Here is an 18,049-nt window from a genome sequence, read left to right on the forward strand (position 1 = left end):
ACAGCAGATGAGATGAGCAACAGCAGCTGATGGACAGGCTGTAAATAAATGATGTGTAGATATAAACCCTAAGCTTTAGAACCCTAAAGGCTTACGGCCGATATTTTCAAAACACAGAACTAGTTTCGGCGTCAGTAAACCGATGGATGAAGACATGAGGGAGAATTAATGCCTAGATCACAGACTAAAGCCAGAAAGCTATTTAGCTCTTTTTTTGGGGTTTTTACTGTAGCACCATCTAAAATTCCTTCCCAGAAAGCTTAGGAAAGGCGCCCCGCATTGAGGACGGTAGAGGCCGGCCTGTCTGCTAGATACGAAGCCACTTTAGGACGGCGGGGGGGGGGGGGGGGGGGACTTCAACAAGATTTATAGATCTGCAACACATACACATACACACAATTCCATTGTGATGTCGATCAAAGACTGCTTCAGTACTCGATATTAACGCATTTCATGGAAAATGTTTCAAGCCCGCCCTACGACGTCGAGCTTGTCATGTGTAGCGTAGCCCCATAAAACGGGCCATCGCTTGGTCAAGTACAGGGTAGCCCCCTGGTCTCTAGACTAGACAACATACTACGCTGGTTCCTATCACGATCTATTCTACTGCATATGTGATCTACAGACTGGCTTTGGGCGTTACAGGCTTGACCTCCACCAACAGCTTGCCTGTGCAGATAGTTGTTAGCACTTCTAATCCAAACTAGCGCGAGAAAACATGTTTCCGTAATCGGCTTACCAGTGTTGACGCCCTTGAACAAATCCACTAGGCCCTGCTCGGCCTTGGCCAGTCCGCCCATGATAATGTGCTCCTGTCTCTTGATCTTGCCGGTCTCCAGCCAGTTGGCCAGCTCCTGCTTGGCAACAGGATATTCTTTGACGAAATCAGTAACGATAAACCCCTGCATTTTAATGCGCATTGTGATGACTCTGTCAAGATTAGTCGGGCCTCGCTTGTCCTTATCAGCGAGATTATACTGCGAGATAGCACCACACATGACGAACCGCGCGAAAGGCTTTGCTTTGCGCAGGGCCATATTCAGAATCTCACCGCCCACTATAATACAGAGCAACAGTCAGTTTCTCGAGCTTGTCTCCAATGTCGGCAAGGCTTGGGCCCCTTATCCCTGCTTACCGTTGTCAAAGTACACGTCAATCAAATCTTTCGTCGCCGCGCTAAACTTTTGTTTAAAGTCGGCTGCCTTGTAGTTCAACCCGACGTCAAACCCGAGCCTCTCCGTCAAGTACCGGGCTTTGTCATCCGATCCTGCAATACCCACGACCCGCGCACCATTCAGCTTGGCGATTTGACCTGCAACCGAGCCTGTTGCACCGGCAGCACCACTGACAACCACCAAGTCACCAGCCTTGGGCTCGCCGATTTTAGTCATGCCAAAGTAGGCGGTCAACCCCGTCATACCAACGCCACTGATAAGATCTGTTGCACACGAGGTCTTGGGGAGCGAACTAGCAGGGTCAAATCTTCCCTCCTTGATAATGGCATACTGAGTCCAGCCAGCGGACATGGTAGTCACAATATCGCCGACAGCAGCCTGGCTAGATTTAGAGGCAAGCACGCGGACTATTGATGAGGCACGCATCACCTCGCCGATCTTGACTGGTGGCAGGTATGAGCGGGAATCTAAAATCGACCATCAGTATCGGAAATTGGGGTTTGAAATAGAGCAGCCAGTTTCACGAACCATTCAGCCAGCCACGCATAGCGGGGTCGAGACTGATGTAGAGCGTCTCAACCAAAATCTGCTTGTCTTGGAGCTGGTCCGCCGTGGGAATAGGAGTTATTTTTTGTACAAAAGTCTTTCCCGGGATAATATCGTCAACCGGACGTTCGGAGAGAACAATTGAAAGATTCGACATGATGGGTTAATTGGTAATGTGAAAGCGGTGGCAAGCAAAGGGACGATAGCGAAAGACACAGTGGTGATGTGGTGATGGCGAGAGGACGGAAGTGAAGAGTTCCCAGGTATTTTGGTTCAAGATTTAGCAGCAAGCTTTATTGACGACAAGAGATTATTTGGAGTAAATGATGCATGCTCCCTATATTGCACCATAACCAAGCCTTCACCCTCCTACTCGACGGCATTCCGTCCCTTTCTGGACATCTCTCCGCACTTGGAAAAAAATCCGGGGAGGGGGGGGGGCATAGCAGAAACCGTAGCCATGGAGAAGTCCTAATATTGCCACATGAATGGAAGTTATACCGAGGCTACCAAACACAATACAAAAAAAGTAGTATTTAACGGGCAATAACGGTATTATTGAGACAAGATAGCCAGTGAAAAACAGGCTTCTAAAATTGACGTCCTAGGACATATTGTGCTAGGGTTAACAAGCATACAGGGTTAAAAACCCAACTGGGTTCTTCTTCCCACCTTTCTAACAAAGGCAAACCCATTCAACAACCAACCAACCAACCAACTCCATCCTCTCTCCTTCCTTGTTCTTCAAAATCACTTCTGGGACTGGGTATTCTTTGTCTCTGTTGGTGTCCCAGTGGCCTCAGGCATCTCCTGCAGAACCGGAGTTGTTGCAGCACCATCGAGCTCGGAAACCGGTGCCATATTTGACACAAAGCCAGGCGACTGCTGCCCGCTAACCTGCGAGATTTCCGAGTTCCGCTGGCCGTTGCTGAAGTCGGTGGCTAGGGTAGACACGGACTGATGGCCGTACTTGCCAATGTTTTGGCTGTATATTCCCTGAGATACGGCATAGGCGTCATGGGGTATGGGCATGCCATTAGCGTCTGTGTGAAGAAAAAGGGAATGCGTTAGTAAGACAGGAGAAAGGAAAAGAAGAAGAAAAAAAAAAAAAAAAAAAAAAGAGGCAACTAACCGGTGTACTGGGGGTGGTTGTAGTTGCCCATGATCGGCGGACTATTGCCTCCCGCGTACATCATAGGCATTTGGTAGTCGGGGGACACATTGACTGGTGGTGTCATGGAGCTTGGATGGACTATATGCTGGCCCGGACTGATACTAGTCGCGGGGTTGAGGAATGCAGCACTCGTTCTAGTCTCGGGGTTTAGCCCCTGGCTGCGACGGCGTTTGAGCTTCCATATGAAAAAGCCGATAATCATGCCAGTCACAGCTATGGCACCGACCACGATACCAACGATTGCACCAGTCCCGATGCCGCTTGACGAACCACCCGAGCCTGAAGAGGCGGACGCCGTTGATGTAGCCGCCGAACCTGACGTACCCGAAGCTGACGTGGCCGAAGACATGGCTTCCAGGAAGACCTCACGAGCAGAGGGGTCGATACTCAGCTCGGCGGGTATGACGTTGCTTACAGGACAAGAGCCGCGCTGGCACGGGTTGACGCTGCAACAGCCGATGAAGGGCGGCACAGTACCGGTGCAAGTGTACCAATCTCCATTCTCGCTACTGCATTGTTGCGGTGGAATATCGTGGTAGGCATCGGCGTTGAAACTGCTGTTCCGTAGATTGCTAGTGGGACAAACTCCCCTTTGCGCAGGCAAGCACGGATCGGAGGTGCAACATCCGATGAACTCGGTTGGTTCGCCGGAGCAAATGTAGAAAGAACCACCAAAGGAACACGACAAGCCTAAATCTTGATACGGGTTGTTGCTGGTGGTAGAGACAGTGCTGTTGGACATGATAGTGACTGTTATGTGTGAGATGGAGATTAAAGAAGTAGCTGTTTTTCCTCGCTTTTTTCTGCTCAGAAACTAAAAGGTCAAGCAAAGAAAGAAAAATAGGTGGGAGGTAAAGCTCAAGTAGGACAAATGAAAGCTCAAAGACCCTAGGACGTAGTACAAGGCTTATGGGGGTATCACGGCGGAGGGCTTCGTCAATTAAACAGACAGAACAAAGAAGCAAAAATCCTCAAAGAGAAAGAAAAGAAAGAAGAAAGAAGAGAAAAAAAGACAGGAAGGAAATAAAAGAGAAATAGAAACGGGACGGCAAGAGGATGACGCCCACCTATAAACAAGAGAGAATTCTTCTTTCATCACAGAAAAGGGTGGGTGGGAGGGGAGGAGAAGGGCTCTCGTGGCTGGTCCTCCTCCTAGTTTAATCACCCGCATGTCTTGCTATCTTGCCAGCTATGTGCCATACTTTCCTTTCATTTTTCTCGATTTCTTTCACCTCAAAATCCCAAACGTCCCTTAGTTCCTGGGTCGACTGTCCTCAGCCACAGCAACTTGCCCCCCCCCCCCCCCCCCCCTTCCCGCTCTAATCAGAGCCCGAAATTCACAAGACAAACTGTGCACAGTATCATGGTGTGCTTATACCCGTAGTGTGTTGACAGGATCAAAGTACGCTCCCCAAGCGATTCCGTCGGTTTCCAGCCAAGACCAGCTTTATAGTGGCTTGCATATGCATGTAACTTGATACTAGACCAGAGCAAAAGTGATATTACTTGGACTAGCTATCTATTGTTTAGTAGCCCAGAACAAGCGAGTGTCCTGTGTGTGGCCCACTGTAGATTCTCAATGTTTCACTGGGATTCGATGAAAATCGCCCGCCTGATGCCCCATATGACGGACGGACACTTAAATCGGGCTTACACATTGATGCAACTCTGGCGTACAGTATGGGAGGCCCTAGAACAGACACCGGGGTCGGTTGACATTGATGGATGAGGAGATGAGGAGCAGACAGCCGTACCCAGACAGTTAGCCAGTGAGTGTCCTTGGAGGTGTCTAGAACTGGAAAGTCCCATTATGGCTTGCCAGACGGCAGGCAAAGAAGGCATTTGGAAAAGGCGGTGTTGGGCATGCCCTGGCGTGATTGCTGGATGGGGAGAAGGCGGGATAGAGGCCAGCATAGGCCAAGAGAAGCTGTGAGATGCATGTGCATGCTGTCTTGGACCTGACAAAAGCGGACATTTTCGACCATGCCTGTCTGTTTTACTAGGATAGAAAAGGTTAAATGAAGACACAAAGGCGACTGCGAGTAGCAAAAACGAAAAGGGCGTAGCGAGCACTCAACGGGTTGGGCTGCTATCCACATGGTGCAATCACGACGTGCCAGCCAGCTATGCGTGGCGCATTACTACAGACGTTATACATGAAAGACGGGCAGCTAAAGGAGCAGTAAGTAAGGGAGAGCAGTAAATAAGGGAGAGCAGGAGAGAATACGGAGACTAAAAAAGAGAAAGTCTTGTCTCGTATGATGGCAAACGCACACAAAGCTTGCCTTGGGGAACACCACGTCTGTCGGGCTTATTCCTCTCGTCGGCTTGGCACATAGATTTGAGTTTTCTTTGCCATGGATCTCAGTAGCGCAGTAATCCAGACTGGCAGGCTCTTAGACATGCGGTGCAGAAAAGAATAAGCGATATCTGTGCATAGAGCAGCTAGCATACACATAGCTTTGGAGGAATGCAAATGGGACACACTGTGTGCGTGCAATATGCATTTAACATGCTTTGATGTACACGCATATCTTTGTTGGTTGTATTTTGCTTCCTCTTCCCCGTCTTCTTGCGTTTTTTCAGATAGCAGAGCTATCCAAGAGCCAGGATTTATTCCATTCCAAGCCACAAGGCGCTGTTGGTTGTCAAGAAGGTAACTCAAAATTGAAGGATGTGCTTTGCGCGAAAGGGAAGCATGAAAGTGACAATGGATATAGCGGGGGGAGTGGGATGCCTAGTGTGGCATAGCGGAAATGTGGTGGATCAAAGAAAGGCTCGTCCTGTTCTAGGTCTAGCGACTGACTGGGTGACGGGAAAGACCGCCAGCCGACGAGGTCACGGGGGGCAAAGGAGAGAGACTGGACAGGATGAGCCAGTATTGTAATTGTGTACTTGAACTTGAATATATTTAACGTCTTTGTAATTGTGTATGAGTCTATCGTCCGTATTAGGGTCTCATAGCCCCACAATGACATCGGGTTTGTTGTGGGGCTAGTTTAAAAAAAGAACTGGAGTGCTACATACGAGAAGCCAAGCCGTGATAAAAAGGCGCAGTGCAGCGCGAGCATCAACGAACGACCTAGACGTTGAAAGAGGACGGGACGATTAGAACTGGATTAGGGACTAGGGACTAGGGACTAAGGATTAGGGACTAGGGATGTTTGGCTGTAGGGCCTGCTTCTCGATCGTAACTTGGAACTGGATCAAGCTAGCATGCTGCCCTGGGGGGGGGGGAAGAAAATAGGGATTTCTGGACTTAATAGCAATGTGAGAGGGTCTTGTCTCTCAAGAGCCTCGCTTAAGGTTCTGTTTGGCCATAACTTGGTAATAATGCTGCGGGGGAAATTGTGAGCTTCTCAGGGGACAGGCGGGCAGACCAAGGGCGAAGGGTAAATTGGGTGGGGTGGGGCCTAGGGCTACCTTTAGGGTTGGCACAGGCTCTTGCCTAATGTGAAGGAACAGGGACTTGCTTAGTTTTCTCTGCGTATGCTGAAATTTTCTCGTATGTTATTTCCGCTTTTTTATGTCATGTTATTTTATTTTATTTCTTTTTATTTTATTTGACCAGCCCTCGTCATCCATGATTTCTAGGAACAGCTTGAGAACAAGCACGGCCGGCACACTAAGAGAACGAATTTTGACACGGCGGCCGCCGCCTCTTGTCTCGCACGCCGCCAGTGCCCTGGCGGACTCCTGGTTGAGTGGCATTCACCAAACCCGAGGAATCTGTCGTCATTCGCTATGGGGCCTCATATACGGGCAAAGGGCACTGGATGAACAAAGCAGACGAGACAGAAAATCCTGGGAATTCTTTTTCCTAGGGCTCTGGCCTTAGCTTTGCTGCTGTCGCCTTTTGCTGACATTAAAGCCATTCAAGGTTAGAGCCATGCATGAAAGTAGCTAGCTACATGAGCTGCTGCAAGGACAAGTCAGAGAGAGGAGACCACGCCAATGAGAGCTGCAAAGACTTATGGATGGGGCTTGGGAATTCTAGAATAGAACGGGCCAGGTGACAACCACACAGTCGGTTACGGCTACGGCCGGGGACGCTGGGACTCTCTGGCCTCTCGCCATGTTGTGGCCATCCGGCCGTCCGGCCTTATTCTTCCTTTTTGCCCCGTTGCTTCTTTTTTGCTTTTCTTCTTTCTACACTCCGAGCATCCCATTCTAGAAAGCAAGAGAAACGGGGCTAGGAAAGGCTGGAGGGATGGCTAATGGTAGTGGCTTCACCGCATTGCTGGAGCCTTTGTTGGAAAAACAGCTATTATAGCCCTGGTTGGATTTCCCTGCCTCGTCCTTCGTTTCCCGGGGGGGGGGGGGCGTTTCTGGTTGTATGAATCGCCTCGTCGCTATTAGGGAGAGCTCGTATTTCAGGGTCTCTTTTGTTTTCGGGGTTGATTTTCGCACCTTGACAGATTACCCTCTTAAGCTGGGCGAAACTTGTATGTGGTATGTGCTGTTGCTGTACTCCTGGCCGATTATTCCTTTTCCATTTTCCTTGCCATTATTTCCAAGCACAAGCACAGGCTGTTTCAATAGCAAAGAAATAAGAAAAAAAAAAGGGAAAAAAAAAGAAAAAAAAGACTAATGTTTAATAATAACTTCTTCAAATATGGCCAAGTCCGCGCCCTGTTGGTACAAGCCATGTACGTGTTTCTGTACCGCCTCCACTACCTCTTGTCCCTCTGTCACCTTTGCGCCTCTGTCTCTGGCTGTTCTCGTCCCTTTTCCTCCTCCTTCCCTATCCTGCTTGTCTTCTCTTGCTGTCCCTCTCAGGCGAGTCAATCGGCCTCTAATATCGTGTCTCTGATCAACCTGACCTGGACTCTGTTTCTTCAAGCCCTCCCTCTCCTCGTTTTCCTTCCCCCCCCTACCTCCCTCTCTTGTTGCTTCGCGCTTCAATACGAACTATAATATAAACACAGGTCAGGCGCCGCGCTACCCGCACACCAACTTTCTGTTGCGATCCATTTCAGCATATTTTCTTTTTTTACTTTCTTTTTCCCATCTGCTGTGCTCCGCTCCTCGTTTCCCTTGCTTATTATCGTTTGTCGCTTTTGTTCACACTCCCACCTGAAAACCACCAGACAATGCGTATTCCGTACTCTATGATGGCCTTTGCTGGCCTGGCTTCTGCTGTGCAGCTCTACCGGGTACGTACATACATGTGCACTTGCATCTGCCCATGACACTACATGGGCTGCCATTGTGACAGGAGCACGTCCGATTTGCTGTGGCCTCATGTCTTAGATCTTGTATGCGGCCTTCTTATGGCCCTATTGTTCCTGGCGATGCTGCGCGCCAGCAAAAAAAAACCAGAAACAAAATGAAAAACATACTCTTGCAACCCCCATGCTAACATTGTGCTTCTAGGGCGTGGCTATTGCCGGAGCTGACTTTGGCTGTGATATCGATGTAAGTCTTTTGTGCCGTAACCTGCACAGCTTGCTGCTTCTGCCGTCCAGCCGCGCTGACCAGCGCATCTCTTTCTAGGGCACCTGCGACCTCACCCAGATCATCTTCCCACTCAAGGAGTATAGCGATGTCAATGGTGTCGACCAGATGCGCCACTTCATTCGCGACCACGATCTCAACATGTTCCGTCTGCCTATTAGCTGGCACTTCCTGACAGATAAACGTGGCGGCAGCACTCTGGACAAGGACAACTTCAACCAGTACCAGGATCTCGTCAACGCATGCCTTGACACCGGCGCCTATTGCCAGATTGACCTGCACAACTTTGCGCACTACGAGGGCCAAATCATTGGCCAGGGCGGTCCAACAAACGAGGTTTTCGGCAAATTGTGGACTAACATCATGGAGCCGTGGAAGGACGACGACCATGTCATCGTCGGCGTAATGAATGAGCCGCACGACCTGGATATCAAGTTGTGGGCCGACACGTGCCAGCATGTCGTCAACGAGCTGCGCAAGAGCGGCGCCACTTCGCAGATGATCCTACTCCCCGGAAACAACTTCACAAACTCGGCCACCATGATTGAGAACGGTAGCGGCGAGGCCATGCTGGCCATCACTAACCCGGACGGCTCGACCGACAATCTGATCCTGGATATCCACCAGTACCTCGATGTTGACAACTCGGGCTCGCATCTGGAGTGCGTGCGTGACAACGTCGACTCCTTTACCAAATTGGCCGAGTTCCTGCGCAAAAACAAGCGCCTGGGTATGATCTCCGAGACTGGCGCATCCACCGACAGCACGTGCCTAGACAGGTTTTGCAAGCAGAACGAGGCTATCCTGAGCAACGATGACGTTTACATTGGGCTGACAGGCTGGTCGGCGGGCTCGTTCAACAAAGAGTACATGATGAACATGTCGCCTGAATGGGTCAAGGATAAATTTGTCGACAACGCCCTGTTCCAGACGTGTCTGGCTGACCTGTGGGACGACCAGTCCGGCACCAAGAATACGGTGACTCCTAGAACCACAGCTACAGCAACGACAACGGCTGATTCCACGGCTACCAACAGCGACGCTACTGCCACCGATGGCTCTGGACGAGCTGTTGTAGCAGCTACCACGTCTGGATCTACGGGCGCACAAGAGACAGGCCCGAGCAGTGCTGCTGTTGGCATGACTATGGGGGGGGTCTTTGGCACGGCCCAGCTCCTGTCCATGGGCGCGGGTCTGGCAGTGATCCTGGTGTTATGAGACTGCTCCACGCCCCCTTGATCAGCTCAACGCGTCTCGTTATTTTTTGTTTGTTCGCCTTGACCTTTTATTTTGCATTCGATGTTTCTTGTTTACGTGCAGAGCCATTTGATAGGCTCATCTTCTGGGCGGGCCTCTCTTCTGTTGTTTAATGTTGTTGTCTATATACTCTTCTTCTAATGCTTGCCTCATACTTGCCCGCTTGGCCGCCTTTGCTTCGTTGTTTTCTTGTTTTCTTCTTTTCTTCTGGTTCTTGACATTACTGCCCTGTCCTGCTCATTCATGTCTGGGTTTTCGGATTTCTGGAGTTGGCTTTCTGGTAATTAGTTGAGCGCATTTAGCGACTGTCCTTTCAGGAGTTGAATTGGTTGTCGATTACGCTGTATGTATGTATGTATGTGGCTGCCTAACAGGCATTGATGGAATCACTTTAATATAAAGCCCCACTTTGTTCTTCACGCCAAGATGTTTCAAAGATTGCATGCAGGCGAAGGTAGTGGTTGGTGGTAGTATTTTCGTCTACCGTGCTACCAATAACATGGGATGTAAATGCAAGCACTGCGCACGATGAATGATGGCAATGGTCAGCCAAGGGCAAGACTGCACGGGTCGGACTGACTAAGGGCCAGGAGAATCTACGGAGGGCCATTCACTGTTTCGGCGTTGGGGCTGCTACTGATATTTGGTGTATATATGTGTATTTATTTATACCACGACAGCTCTCGAGCCATGACGTCAACGGACTATGTACTGTGCTGGGCCATGAAACTGTGCCGGAAATAAAAGTATGTCATGAATAATAATAAGCAAGAGAAAGAAAGATGGAAAAAGCTGGCAACACGTGTGGGATCGACCCCGTTCCTGCGTTGATGCACCGCCTAGGCTGCACCTGACTGGTGCAGGCTAGAGTAGCTCAGGTAGGCTATACTTCATACGTCAAAGTATAAGCCATAAGCCGCAAGTCTCAAGCCTCAGGCCTTAAGCCTCAAGCCACAATCTAGACCCAGTGTTCGTGTTCCTTACACAAACTTGGACTTGTACTCGTCCTTAAGGGGAGCAAATGAGACTGTGGGGGCGTAGTTTTCAGGCTTGTCACTACCAAAGTCAAAGGTGGTGTAAAAGTTGCGCAGGAAGCGGGGGCCAAAGAGGAAGAACTGTTCATTGGCGCCCGAGTCATCGAACGGAGGCCAGCAAGCGTCATCGCGGTTGGCAAAGCCGGGCAGAGCCAGCTGGTCGCCATAGATGGTGACGTTCTGGCCGTTCGCAAACTCGAACTCGACGTGCCAGTCGGATGTGAACTCGCTGCACAGGGGGATGTGCGCACCGCTCTTGATAGACTCCCAGTCCATGTTAATCGAGCGGTACAGGGGCACCAGCATGCTGGTGGGCACGCTGGCAGCGCTGCCACCAGTGTCGAAGACGGTGTACGAACCGGCCACCAAAGGCAGGCGCTGACTGACGGGGACTGCGATGGGATCGGTGTTGACGTTGGAGCCTTCAGCCACTGCATTGCTGACCCAGCCTTTGTACGTGCCAGTCATGGCATACACATCAACGCGCCAGAGCTGCAGCTCGCCACCCGAGAGCTGCGTGGGGATGGTAGCCACAACGTCCTTGCCGTAGGTAGACTCGCACGAGTCACCGATGGTTAGAACGCCGCCATTGTTGCTGTTGAGGTTGCCCATATCGTTGTAGAAAATGCCGAAGCGCGGCTTGTCCAGCTTGCCATCCCACAGAAGTGTCTCGACGAGAGTTGTAGTTTGACCATCGGCGATGGTGGAGAAGGCCAGACCCAAGAAGCCATCAGCCGGCATCTGAGTCCACGACGACGAGTTGGCTGCCATGAAACTCTGTTGCCATACGGTGCCATCGACATCAAAGTTATCGTGGTACGTGAAGCCCGTGGTCTTGCCACCTAGATACTGAATCTCAGAGTAGACACCCGTAGCAACGTGGCTAGTTGAGGCACTGGCGTCATACGGAGAATAGGGGCGTTGGGAGCTGCTATGAATGGCACAGCCGCCGTTGCCGCAGACTTGGTCGACGACCCATGTGGTGGCACTGCCGGTATCAAAACGCAGGCGGTGGGTAGTGGGAGGAGAGCCAATTTGGACGTCAACAAGGTTCTATAGAGTCGGATGTTAGCTTGGGGATATAGACATAACTCGGGTTGTTATCGTGCATGCCAGGGATGATACTTACGTAGCCATCGTCGCGAATGATGGGCAAGTTGAGGACGGCAGCGGAGCCGACACCAACCATGGCCGAAGCGGCCAAGATGGAGGAGAGAGAATGATGCATGATAAATGGATGTGATGAAATGGATGAAATAGATGCAAGAACGAGAGTGAAATGCAGGCAGAAAGAACAGCAAAGAAACGAAAGAAACGAAAGGCAAAAACAAAGAGACAAGAAGCTGTGTAGAGCTGAGTCTGGCTTGCTTGATGAGCTCTATTCCTCCGGGAGATTCACCAGCATGTGGGGACAGGCGGACTTTATATCTGTGCTCGTGTTCGTTGTAGAACGCAGCAGACGATAGATGCTCGCTTGCCTGTAAGGGACTCTCTCCTTTTCCTGTTGCTATGCTATGCTATGCTATGGTGTGGTGTGGTGCATGCCTTCACGCCAAGCTTCTTGCCCCCCTGGCCTGCTCGGTACTTTTCGTCCAGAGCCAAGGAAAAAGGCCAAGAATGCCCATCACTGCCGCTTTTTGGATGTTGTCATGTCATAGCCACAGCGAGTTGTTTCGGAGAAATTTGAGTAAGGATCACGGACTTAGAGTAGAGCTTGGGGCTAGGGGTGAGGTTGGGCTGGATTGTGAGGGGGCTATTAGCATTAGGGGGGGGGGGAGGAGGAGGAGAGAAGGAGGAGGAGCTATGACTATGACTAGATTATGCATATTTACTACTTGCATACATGGCTATTGATATCATGTGCTCATATCGCCTTTGGACTCTGGCCTTCCCTCGTCTCGTATTCACAACTTCTGATTGCCCACTGCCTGCTTTTGGCGCGGCAGGATTGGCGAGACGCACCAAGGCCAAGACCCCTTGTTCTTTTTTTTTCTTTTCTTTTCTCTTCCTTCTGGGATCAAGGCTAAGTTCTTGAAGGCTGGGGCTCAAGGCCAAACAACAGGCTTCTATTTATAGGTGATAGCCGTTGAGGGGAGGGAGTTTCTTATTGTATAGGACTGGCCTTGTCGTTATGACGTTGGGGCGAGAGAGAGAGGAGGGGGAGACAAAGGAGAAGAGCAGGAGTGTGGCTGTCTGGAGAAACGCAAAACGGCCAACTTGGCCCCGGGGTCTCGGGTAACAGCAGCGTCCGCTTGCCGAAGATACGAAGTCTACTTGTATATCAGGCCGGATATATGGAATGCACATGTATCGTGGGTAGATGTATAGACCTGGATGTAACATTAGAAATCAAAAAGGCTGCCTCATATATTGCATATTCTCTTGGCAACGAACGTGTTAGAAATGCTGCTACGAGGATTGGAACTTTGTTTTCTAGAAGCCTGGTCCATGGGCTGGATATCATCAGAGGCGGACGAAGGTGAAACCGTGGAGAGGGAAGAGAGACTCCCGTCTGGCTCTTATTCTCTTATGTCATCCCTTCTGTTCTTTGTGCATTGTGCATGAACAAGGAGAAGAGGTCTCAGATCTGATGTGTGAGATCTAATTTTCGATCTCTGCCCTGTCTCAATCCGAGCTGCCAGTATCAGATCACGAAGAACTTCTAAAAGGGGAGAGGGAGGGGGGGGGGGGCAGGGCATGTGATGCAACAAGGTTATACCATATTTCTTGATATAGATCAGGGACTATCAACATAGCTATAACAAATAAACACAACTAATACTTGCATAAGGTGCATGGGGATGGGGAAATAAGGAAGGGAAAAAAAAGAAAAGAAAAATAGCAGGATTAATAACAGAAAAAAAAACAAAAAAGGCAAAACAACAACACAACAAGCAGTAATACGCCACCACGCCACCAATCGTTCATATCGTCACTTACATAGCCACACTCGTGCGTGCCCAATAAACACCAACCTTCACGCCCCCTGAACGGCTCACTGAGTCTGCTGCTGCATTTCCGCCTCACTCCGACTAACGCTGTTCACATCAAAGTACGGCGCCTCGCCCACCGAGCAGACTCGGTCTCCCGTGCGTACATCACTGTAGTCGTACGTGGCCGAGTGGAAGGTGCAGCGGTTGTCCCAGATGGCCAGGTCGTTCTTGTTCCACTTGAAGCGCACCTGCAGATCATGGTTGAGGGTGATAAGATTGAACAGGTACTGGAGCAGCATGTCGGACTCGTCCTTGCTGATGCCGTTGATGCGCTTGGTGAAGCCGCGGTTGACAAAGACAGACTTCCAGCCGGTGACGGCTGTTGGGCAGAGTGTGTGTTAGTAGACATAGGCAGGGGAACGACAAGGGGGACTATAAAGAACAGACTGGGAATCGTCTACTTACGGTTTGTCCGCACTATGGGGTGCACTGCTGTCAACGCCGGGCCCTTGTTCAGTGGCGAGCCACGCTCACCCTCGCGCAAGGGGTTGCCAAGTCGACGGGCCTCGTCGTGGAAGAAGGTCGCATCGTGCGTCGCCGTTAGACCCTCGAGCAGGGTCTGCATCGGCTTTGACAGCCGGTCGTAGACGTCATAGGCCGATGCCCACATCGTATCGCCGCCCGTAGCGGGGAGCGTGTGGATCTTCAACATGGCATAATCGCTGGGTGCCGGCTCAAAAGTAATGTCGCTGTGCCAGCCGTTGGCAGCAAAGCGACTGACATCGCTGAGCTGGTGCGTCAGGCCGCCGCCCTTCTTCTGCTTCTCCGAGGAAATGACAGAGATCTGGTCACCAAGCTCCGAGCCCTCTTCGGTGAGCGGGTGGATGTGCAGGGTGGAGGATGAGGGCTATTGCCACCAAGGAAGAGAAACCAACCACATTAGCAAGATAGATAGATAGATATACACATACACACACAAATGGGTGCCCCGCATCAGGATGATGGGTGCTTCCCATCACAAGACAAACTTACAGATCCGGCAGCCTTCGTCAGACGCAGCATCAGCGCTTTCATCTGCTCTGGGACGACGTCCTGGTTGCGCAGAAACACGACACCCCGCTGCGAGACAGTCACGGCAAGGTCGCGAATTACATTGTCATCCTGCTCCAGCAGGTACGAGACCTGAAGGCCATTGAACTCGGTGCCAATAGCAGGGGTTAGGTCGCCCTGGGAAAAGCCGGCAAGAGACCCCGAGTTCTTGAGGGGCGTGGAGATGGACGGCCGGGCAATGGGATTCCCGCCGATTATGGAGCTTGTAGAGTCAACAAGCGCAGGCATTGTGGCAATAGGGGGGGGGAGGGGGGACAGGTTGAAACTGGGAGGTTCAAAGACTAGCAAAGAGGTAATGCATACACAGGCTCGATATAGGATAAGCGTGATGATGCTCGTAAAAACATCTCGTTCATTGAATGCGGCACCTGAATCTTGGGCCGGGCCTCCGTTGTTTATATGCGCGAGACTCAGAGGAAGCGCAGCGCCTGTGTTAGCCGGCAGCTACGTACTAAAAGGCCGCGTCGCACAATAGCAGGCTTCTCCAAAGGCAAAATCACAGGCTAAGATGGCGAGCTTTGGCTGTTGCTTCGCGTAGTAGCAGGGCGGAGAAACTCTCGGCGCGGAGGGTGCCGAACCAGAGCATTCGGAGAATATTGGGGTAGGCCACCCCTATTTCGCGCAAGCTCCCTCGGAATCCAACAAGAATAGTGATGATGTCAGCAGGTGCCGGAATGGTGTGAGCCAGGCGAAACCACGTAGTGAGGGGTCTCTCCAAGCAGGCACACCCACGTTAAAGTTGCGCTAGCGTGGGATTGGGGCCGGAGGATTGCCTACTTGTTGGTGCAAAGACGGCTGCTCTGCCTGCATTTGATTTCGGAGACGCAAGGACAGAGACAACCGGTTATTTCTCCAGGCTCCAGATGGTGGTGAATGTCTTGTGAATGGTGTGATTTCACTAACATGAGGATCTGGTTAATAGGCCTGTGGGCCATGTAAGTGCCACTTCGCGATGTGTCTAGCGAAGGACATGGCATATTATAAGAATAGGGGAAGAGACGTTTATGATTTGCGATTGCTGGCTTAGCAAGTGTGCGTCTTATTTGTCTTTATTCTGGCCTGGTGTAGCATCGCCAGCCTAACTTCTCTCGTCTGCTCTGCTCTGCTCTGCTCTCCCTTCCCCTCCCCCCTCCCTTACTTCCTACTATCAAACCCACCCAACGGCCGTCATGGCTAAAGACATCGAGACCCCATCCGAGGTCTCTCCCTCCATCCCCGCCAAAAAGGCTGCCAGCGATATTTCCATTAGCCACATTTCCGCACAAGTCGGCCGGGACCACCTCGCCAGCGTGATCACTCCCGACCCTGACTATGAGGGTTTGCACCGTTTCGACCCCACTGCCACATGGACGCCAGAGGAAGAGGCGCGTGTGGTCCGTCGCACCGACCTCCGCCTTCTTGTCTGGATCTGTGTCATGTTTTTTGGCTTGCAGCTGGACCGTGGCAACCTGTCTAATGCCCTGGCTGATGACTTCCTCAAGGACCTGAACCTGACGTCTGACGACTACAACAACGGCACCACAATCCAGCTTGTCTGCTTCCTAGCCGCCGAGTTCCCCGTGCAGATTCTGACTAAGCGCTACGGCTTCAAGTACGTGCTGCCGTCGATGATGTTCGCCTGGGGCACTGTCTCGTGGGCCCAGGCTTGGATCACCGAGCGCAATGGCTTCTATGTGACGCGCGCCATGATTGGGCTGTGCGAGGGCGGCTTCATCCCCGGTGCCATTCTGTTTGCGACGTACTTCTACACGTCCAAGGAGCTATCGACACGTCTGGCAGCCTTTTGGTCGACGCTGAATGTAGCTCGAGTGATTTCTGCCCTGCTGGCTGCGGCCATCCTCGAGATGCGCGGAACTCTGGGCAAGCCTGGCTGGTTCTGGCTGTTCCTGTTGGAAGGCCTGCTGACTGTGGTCCTCGCTCTTATTGTAAGTCTTGGCCGTCTTCTTTTGCTGGCTGGCTGCTCGTTTCTAACTCTTTCTGTCCATCTAGTCCTTTGCTTATCTCCCTGCCTCTCCCGTCAGCACCACAAACCTGTTGTGGCGCAAGCCGTGGTACAGCGAGCGCGAGGAGGTCATCATGGTTAACCGCATCCTCCGCGATGATCCCGCGAAGGGCCTGACCACCATCCGCCAGCCTGTGACTATCAAGGATGTCAAGGACACGTGGACTGACCCGTCTCTGTGGGGCTTGTTCTTCATCGGCCTTGTCGCCTATATTCCCGCCTCCCCCGTCCAGGCTTATCTAACCCTGACTCTTCGTCGGTTAGGCTTCTCGACCTTTGACTCTAACATGCTCACGATCCCGTCAGCCGTACTGCAGATCATCACCATGCTAGCTCTTGCATGGAGTAGTAACCGGAAGAACGAGCGTGCATGGCACTGTCTCTTTGGTGAGGTTTGGGTTCTGCCGCTGCTCATTGCCATGCTGACCATCCCCGATGGCGGCCATGAATGGGGACGTTTCTCGCTGGTCACGTTGATCTCGGGCTACCCTTACTTCCACCCCATCGTGTCGGCCTGGATCTCGGAGAACTGCTTTGACGTTAAGAAACGAGCCATCGCCGCTGCCACGTACAATGTCATTGTGCAGGTTGGCAGTCTTATTAGCTCGCAGATCTACCGCCGGTATGACGCACCCTACTACAAGCAGGGAAATGCAGTCCTATTAGCTTTTTGCGGTCTGAGCATCGTCTCGTTTATAGTGCAGCGCCAATGGTTGGCCCATCTGAATAGGCAGAAGGAAGAGAAGTGGAATGCTATGAGCCCAGAGGACCGCATCGAGTATCAGAACGATACAGCGGCGCGGTATGAGGAGGGCAATAAGCGGCTGGACTTCCGCTATGCGCTATAAAGCTAGGGGTGCCTGGAGAGAAAATAGGGCATTGTAATGGGTAGATTTAATGATGAGTTTAGTGTGTGACCCCCTGACTTTTCTAGAGACCCCCTATAACTAGGCTGGCTTGTACGTTCTGTGACCGTGCTGTGGAGAAACATGCTTGTTCGCTGTGTAAGCCCTGCTGTCCCCTGTAAAATGCTACAACCAGCCTGAAAGACCTTCTGTAAATCATCGTAAATAGAGCTACCTGCGTGTAAGTCACTGCGCTAAACCCCAGACATCCATCCAAATGTTGTCATCGCGACTACAAATGACAAGACAGACTTAGACTTGACTTGCATTTTCTAGCCCGCCATCCAAGCTTGCTTACCTTTTAACCTAAAGCTAAAGCCAAAGCTGCTCCTATTCTGTCTTTCCGGCCTTCCAGCTTCCCAAATTTGCGCACTTTGACGAATATCTCTTCTAGCCACTCTCAGCTGTTTATCCTTCGCTTGCCGCAAAGGTCGGTGGGTGTGAAGAAAACTTGGC

At 51.3% G+C, this 18,049-nt stretch overlaps 6 protein-coding genes across 6 annotated transcripts; 2 read left to right on the forward strand and 4 right to left on the reverse strand.

Moving 5' to 3' along the window:
- Window positions 1–619: 619 nt before the first annotated feature.
- HOO65_020452 (putative NADP-dependent oxidoreductase YfmJ) lies at window positions 620–1,878 on the reverse strand (the record flags this gene model as incomplete). Its single annotated transcript, XM_071006834.1, has 4 exons — window positions 620–669; window positions 740–1,057; window positions 1,136–1,642; window positions 1,704–1,878. 4 exons carry the CDS (start codon window positions 1,876–1,878, stop codon window positions 620–622), a joined length of 1,050 nt encoding a protein of 349 aa, XP_070861090.1.
- Window positions 1,879–2,471: 593 nt separating this feature from the next.
- HOO65_020453 (uncharacterized protein) lies at window positions 2,472–3,637 on the reverse strand (the record flags this gene model as incomplete). The annotated part of the gene is made up of 2 exons (XM_071006862.1): window positions 2,472–2,764; window positions 2,854–3,637. The coding sequence occupies 2 exons, from the start codon at window positions 3,635–3,637 to the stop codon at window positions 2,472–2,474; spliced, it is 1,077 nt and encodes a 358-aa protein (XP_070861091.1).
- A 4,351-nt stretch (window positions 3,638–7,988) lies between these two features.
- Window positions 7,989–9,570, forward strand: HOO65_020454 (Endoglucanase EG-II; the record flags this gene model as incomplete). Its single annotated transcript, XM_071006711.1, has 3 exons — window positions 7,989–8,051; window positions 8,272–8,313; window positions 8,392–9,570. The coding sequence occupies 3 exons, from the start codon at window positions 7,989–7,991 to the stop codon at window positions 9,568–9,570; spliced, it is 1,284 nt and encodes a 427-aa protein (XP_070861092.1).
- A 1,019-nt stretch (window positions 9,571–10,589) lies between these two features.
- HOO65_020455 (Gastricsin) lies at window positions 10,590–11,871 on the reverse strand (the record flags this gene model as incomplete). The annotated part of the gene is made up of 2 exons (XM_071006828.1): window positions 10,590–11,696; window positions 11,773–11,871. The coding sequence occupies 2 exons, from the start codon at window positions 11,869–11,871 to the stop codon at window positions 10,590–10,592; spliced, it is 1,206 nt and encodes a 401-aa protein (XP_070861093.1).
- Window positions 11,872–13,638: 1,767 nt separating this feature from the next.
- Window positions 13,639–14,914, reverse strand: HOO65_020456 (Alpha-ketoglutarate-dependent taurine dioxygenase; the record flags this gene model as incomplete). Its single annotated transcript, XM_071006832.1, has 3 exons — window positions 13,639–13,955; window positions 14,042–14,483; window positions 14,609–14,914. 3 exons carry the CDS (start codon window positions 14,912–14,914, stop codon window positions 13,639–13,641), a joined length of 1,065 nt encoding a protein of 354 aa, XP_070861094.1.
- Window positions 14,915–15,855: 941 nt separating this feature from the next.
- On the forward strand, window positions 15,856–17,536 carry HOO65_020457 (putative transporter YIL166C; the record flags this gene model as incomplete). Its single annotated transcript, XM_071006677.1, has 2 exons — window positions 15,856–16,611; window positions 16,676–17,536. The coding sequence occupies 2 exons, from the start codon at window positions 15,856–15,858 to the stop codon at window positions 17,534–17,536; spliced, it is 1,617 nt and encodes a 538-aa protein (XP_070861095.1).
- Window positions 17,537–18,049: the final 513 nt, after the last annotated feature.

This window comes from Ceratocystis lukuohia, assembly GCF_044167205.1.
Source record: "Ceratocystis lukuohia strain C4212 chromosome Unknown Supercontig2_pilon, whole genome shotgun sequence".
NCBI lineage: Eukaryota > Fungi > Ascomycota > Sordariomycetes > Microascales > Ceratocystidaceae > Ceratocystis > Ceratocystis lukuohia.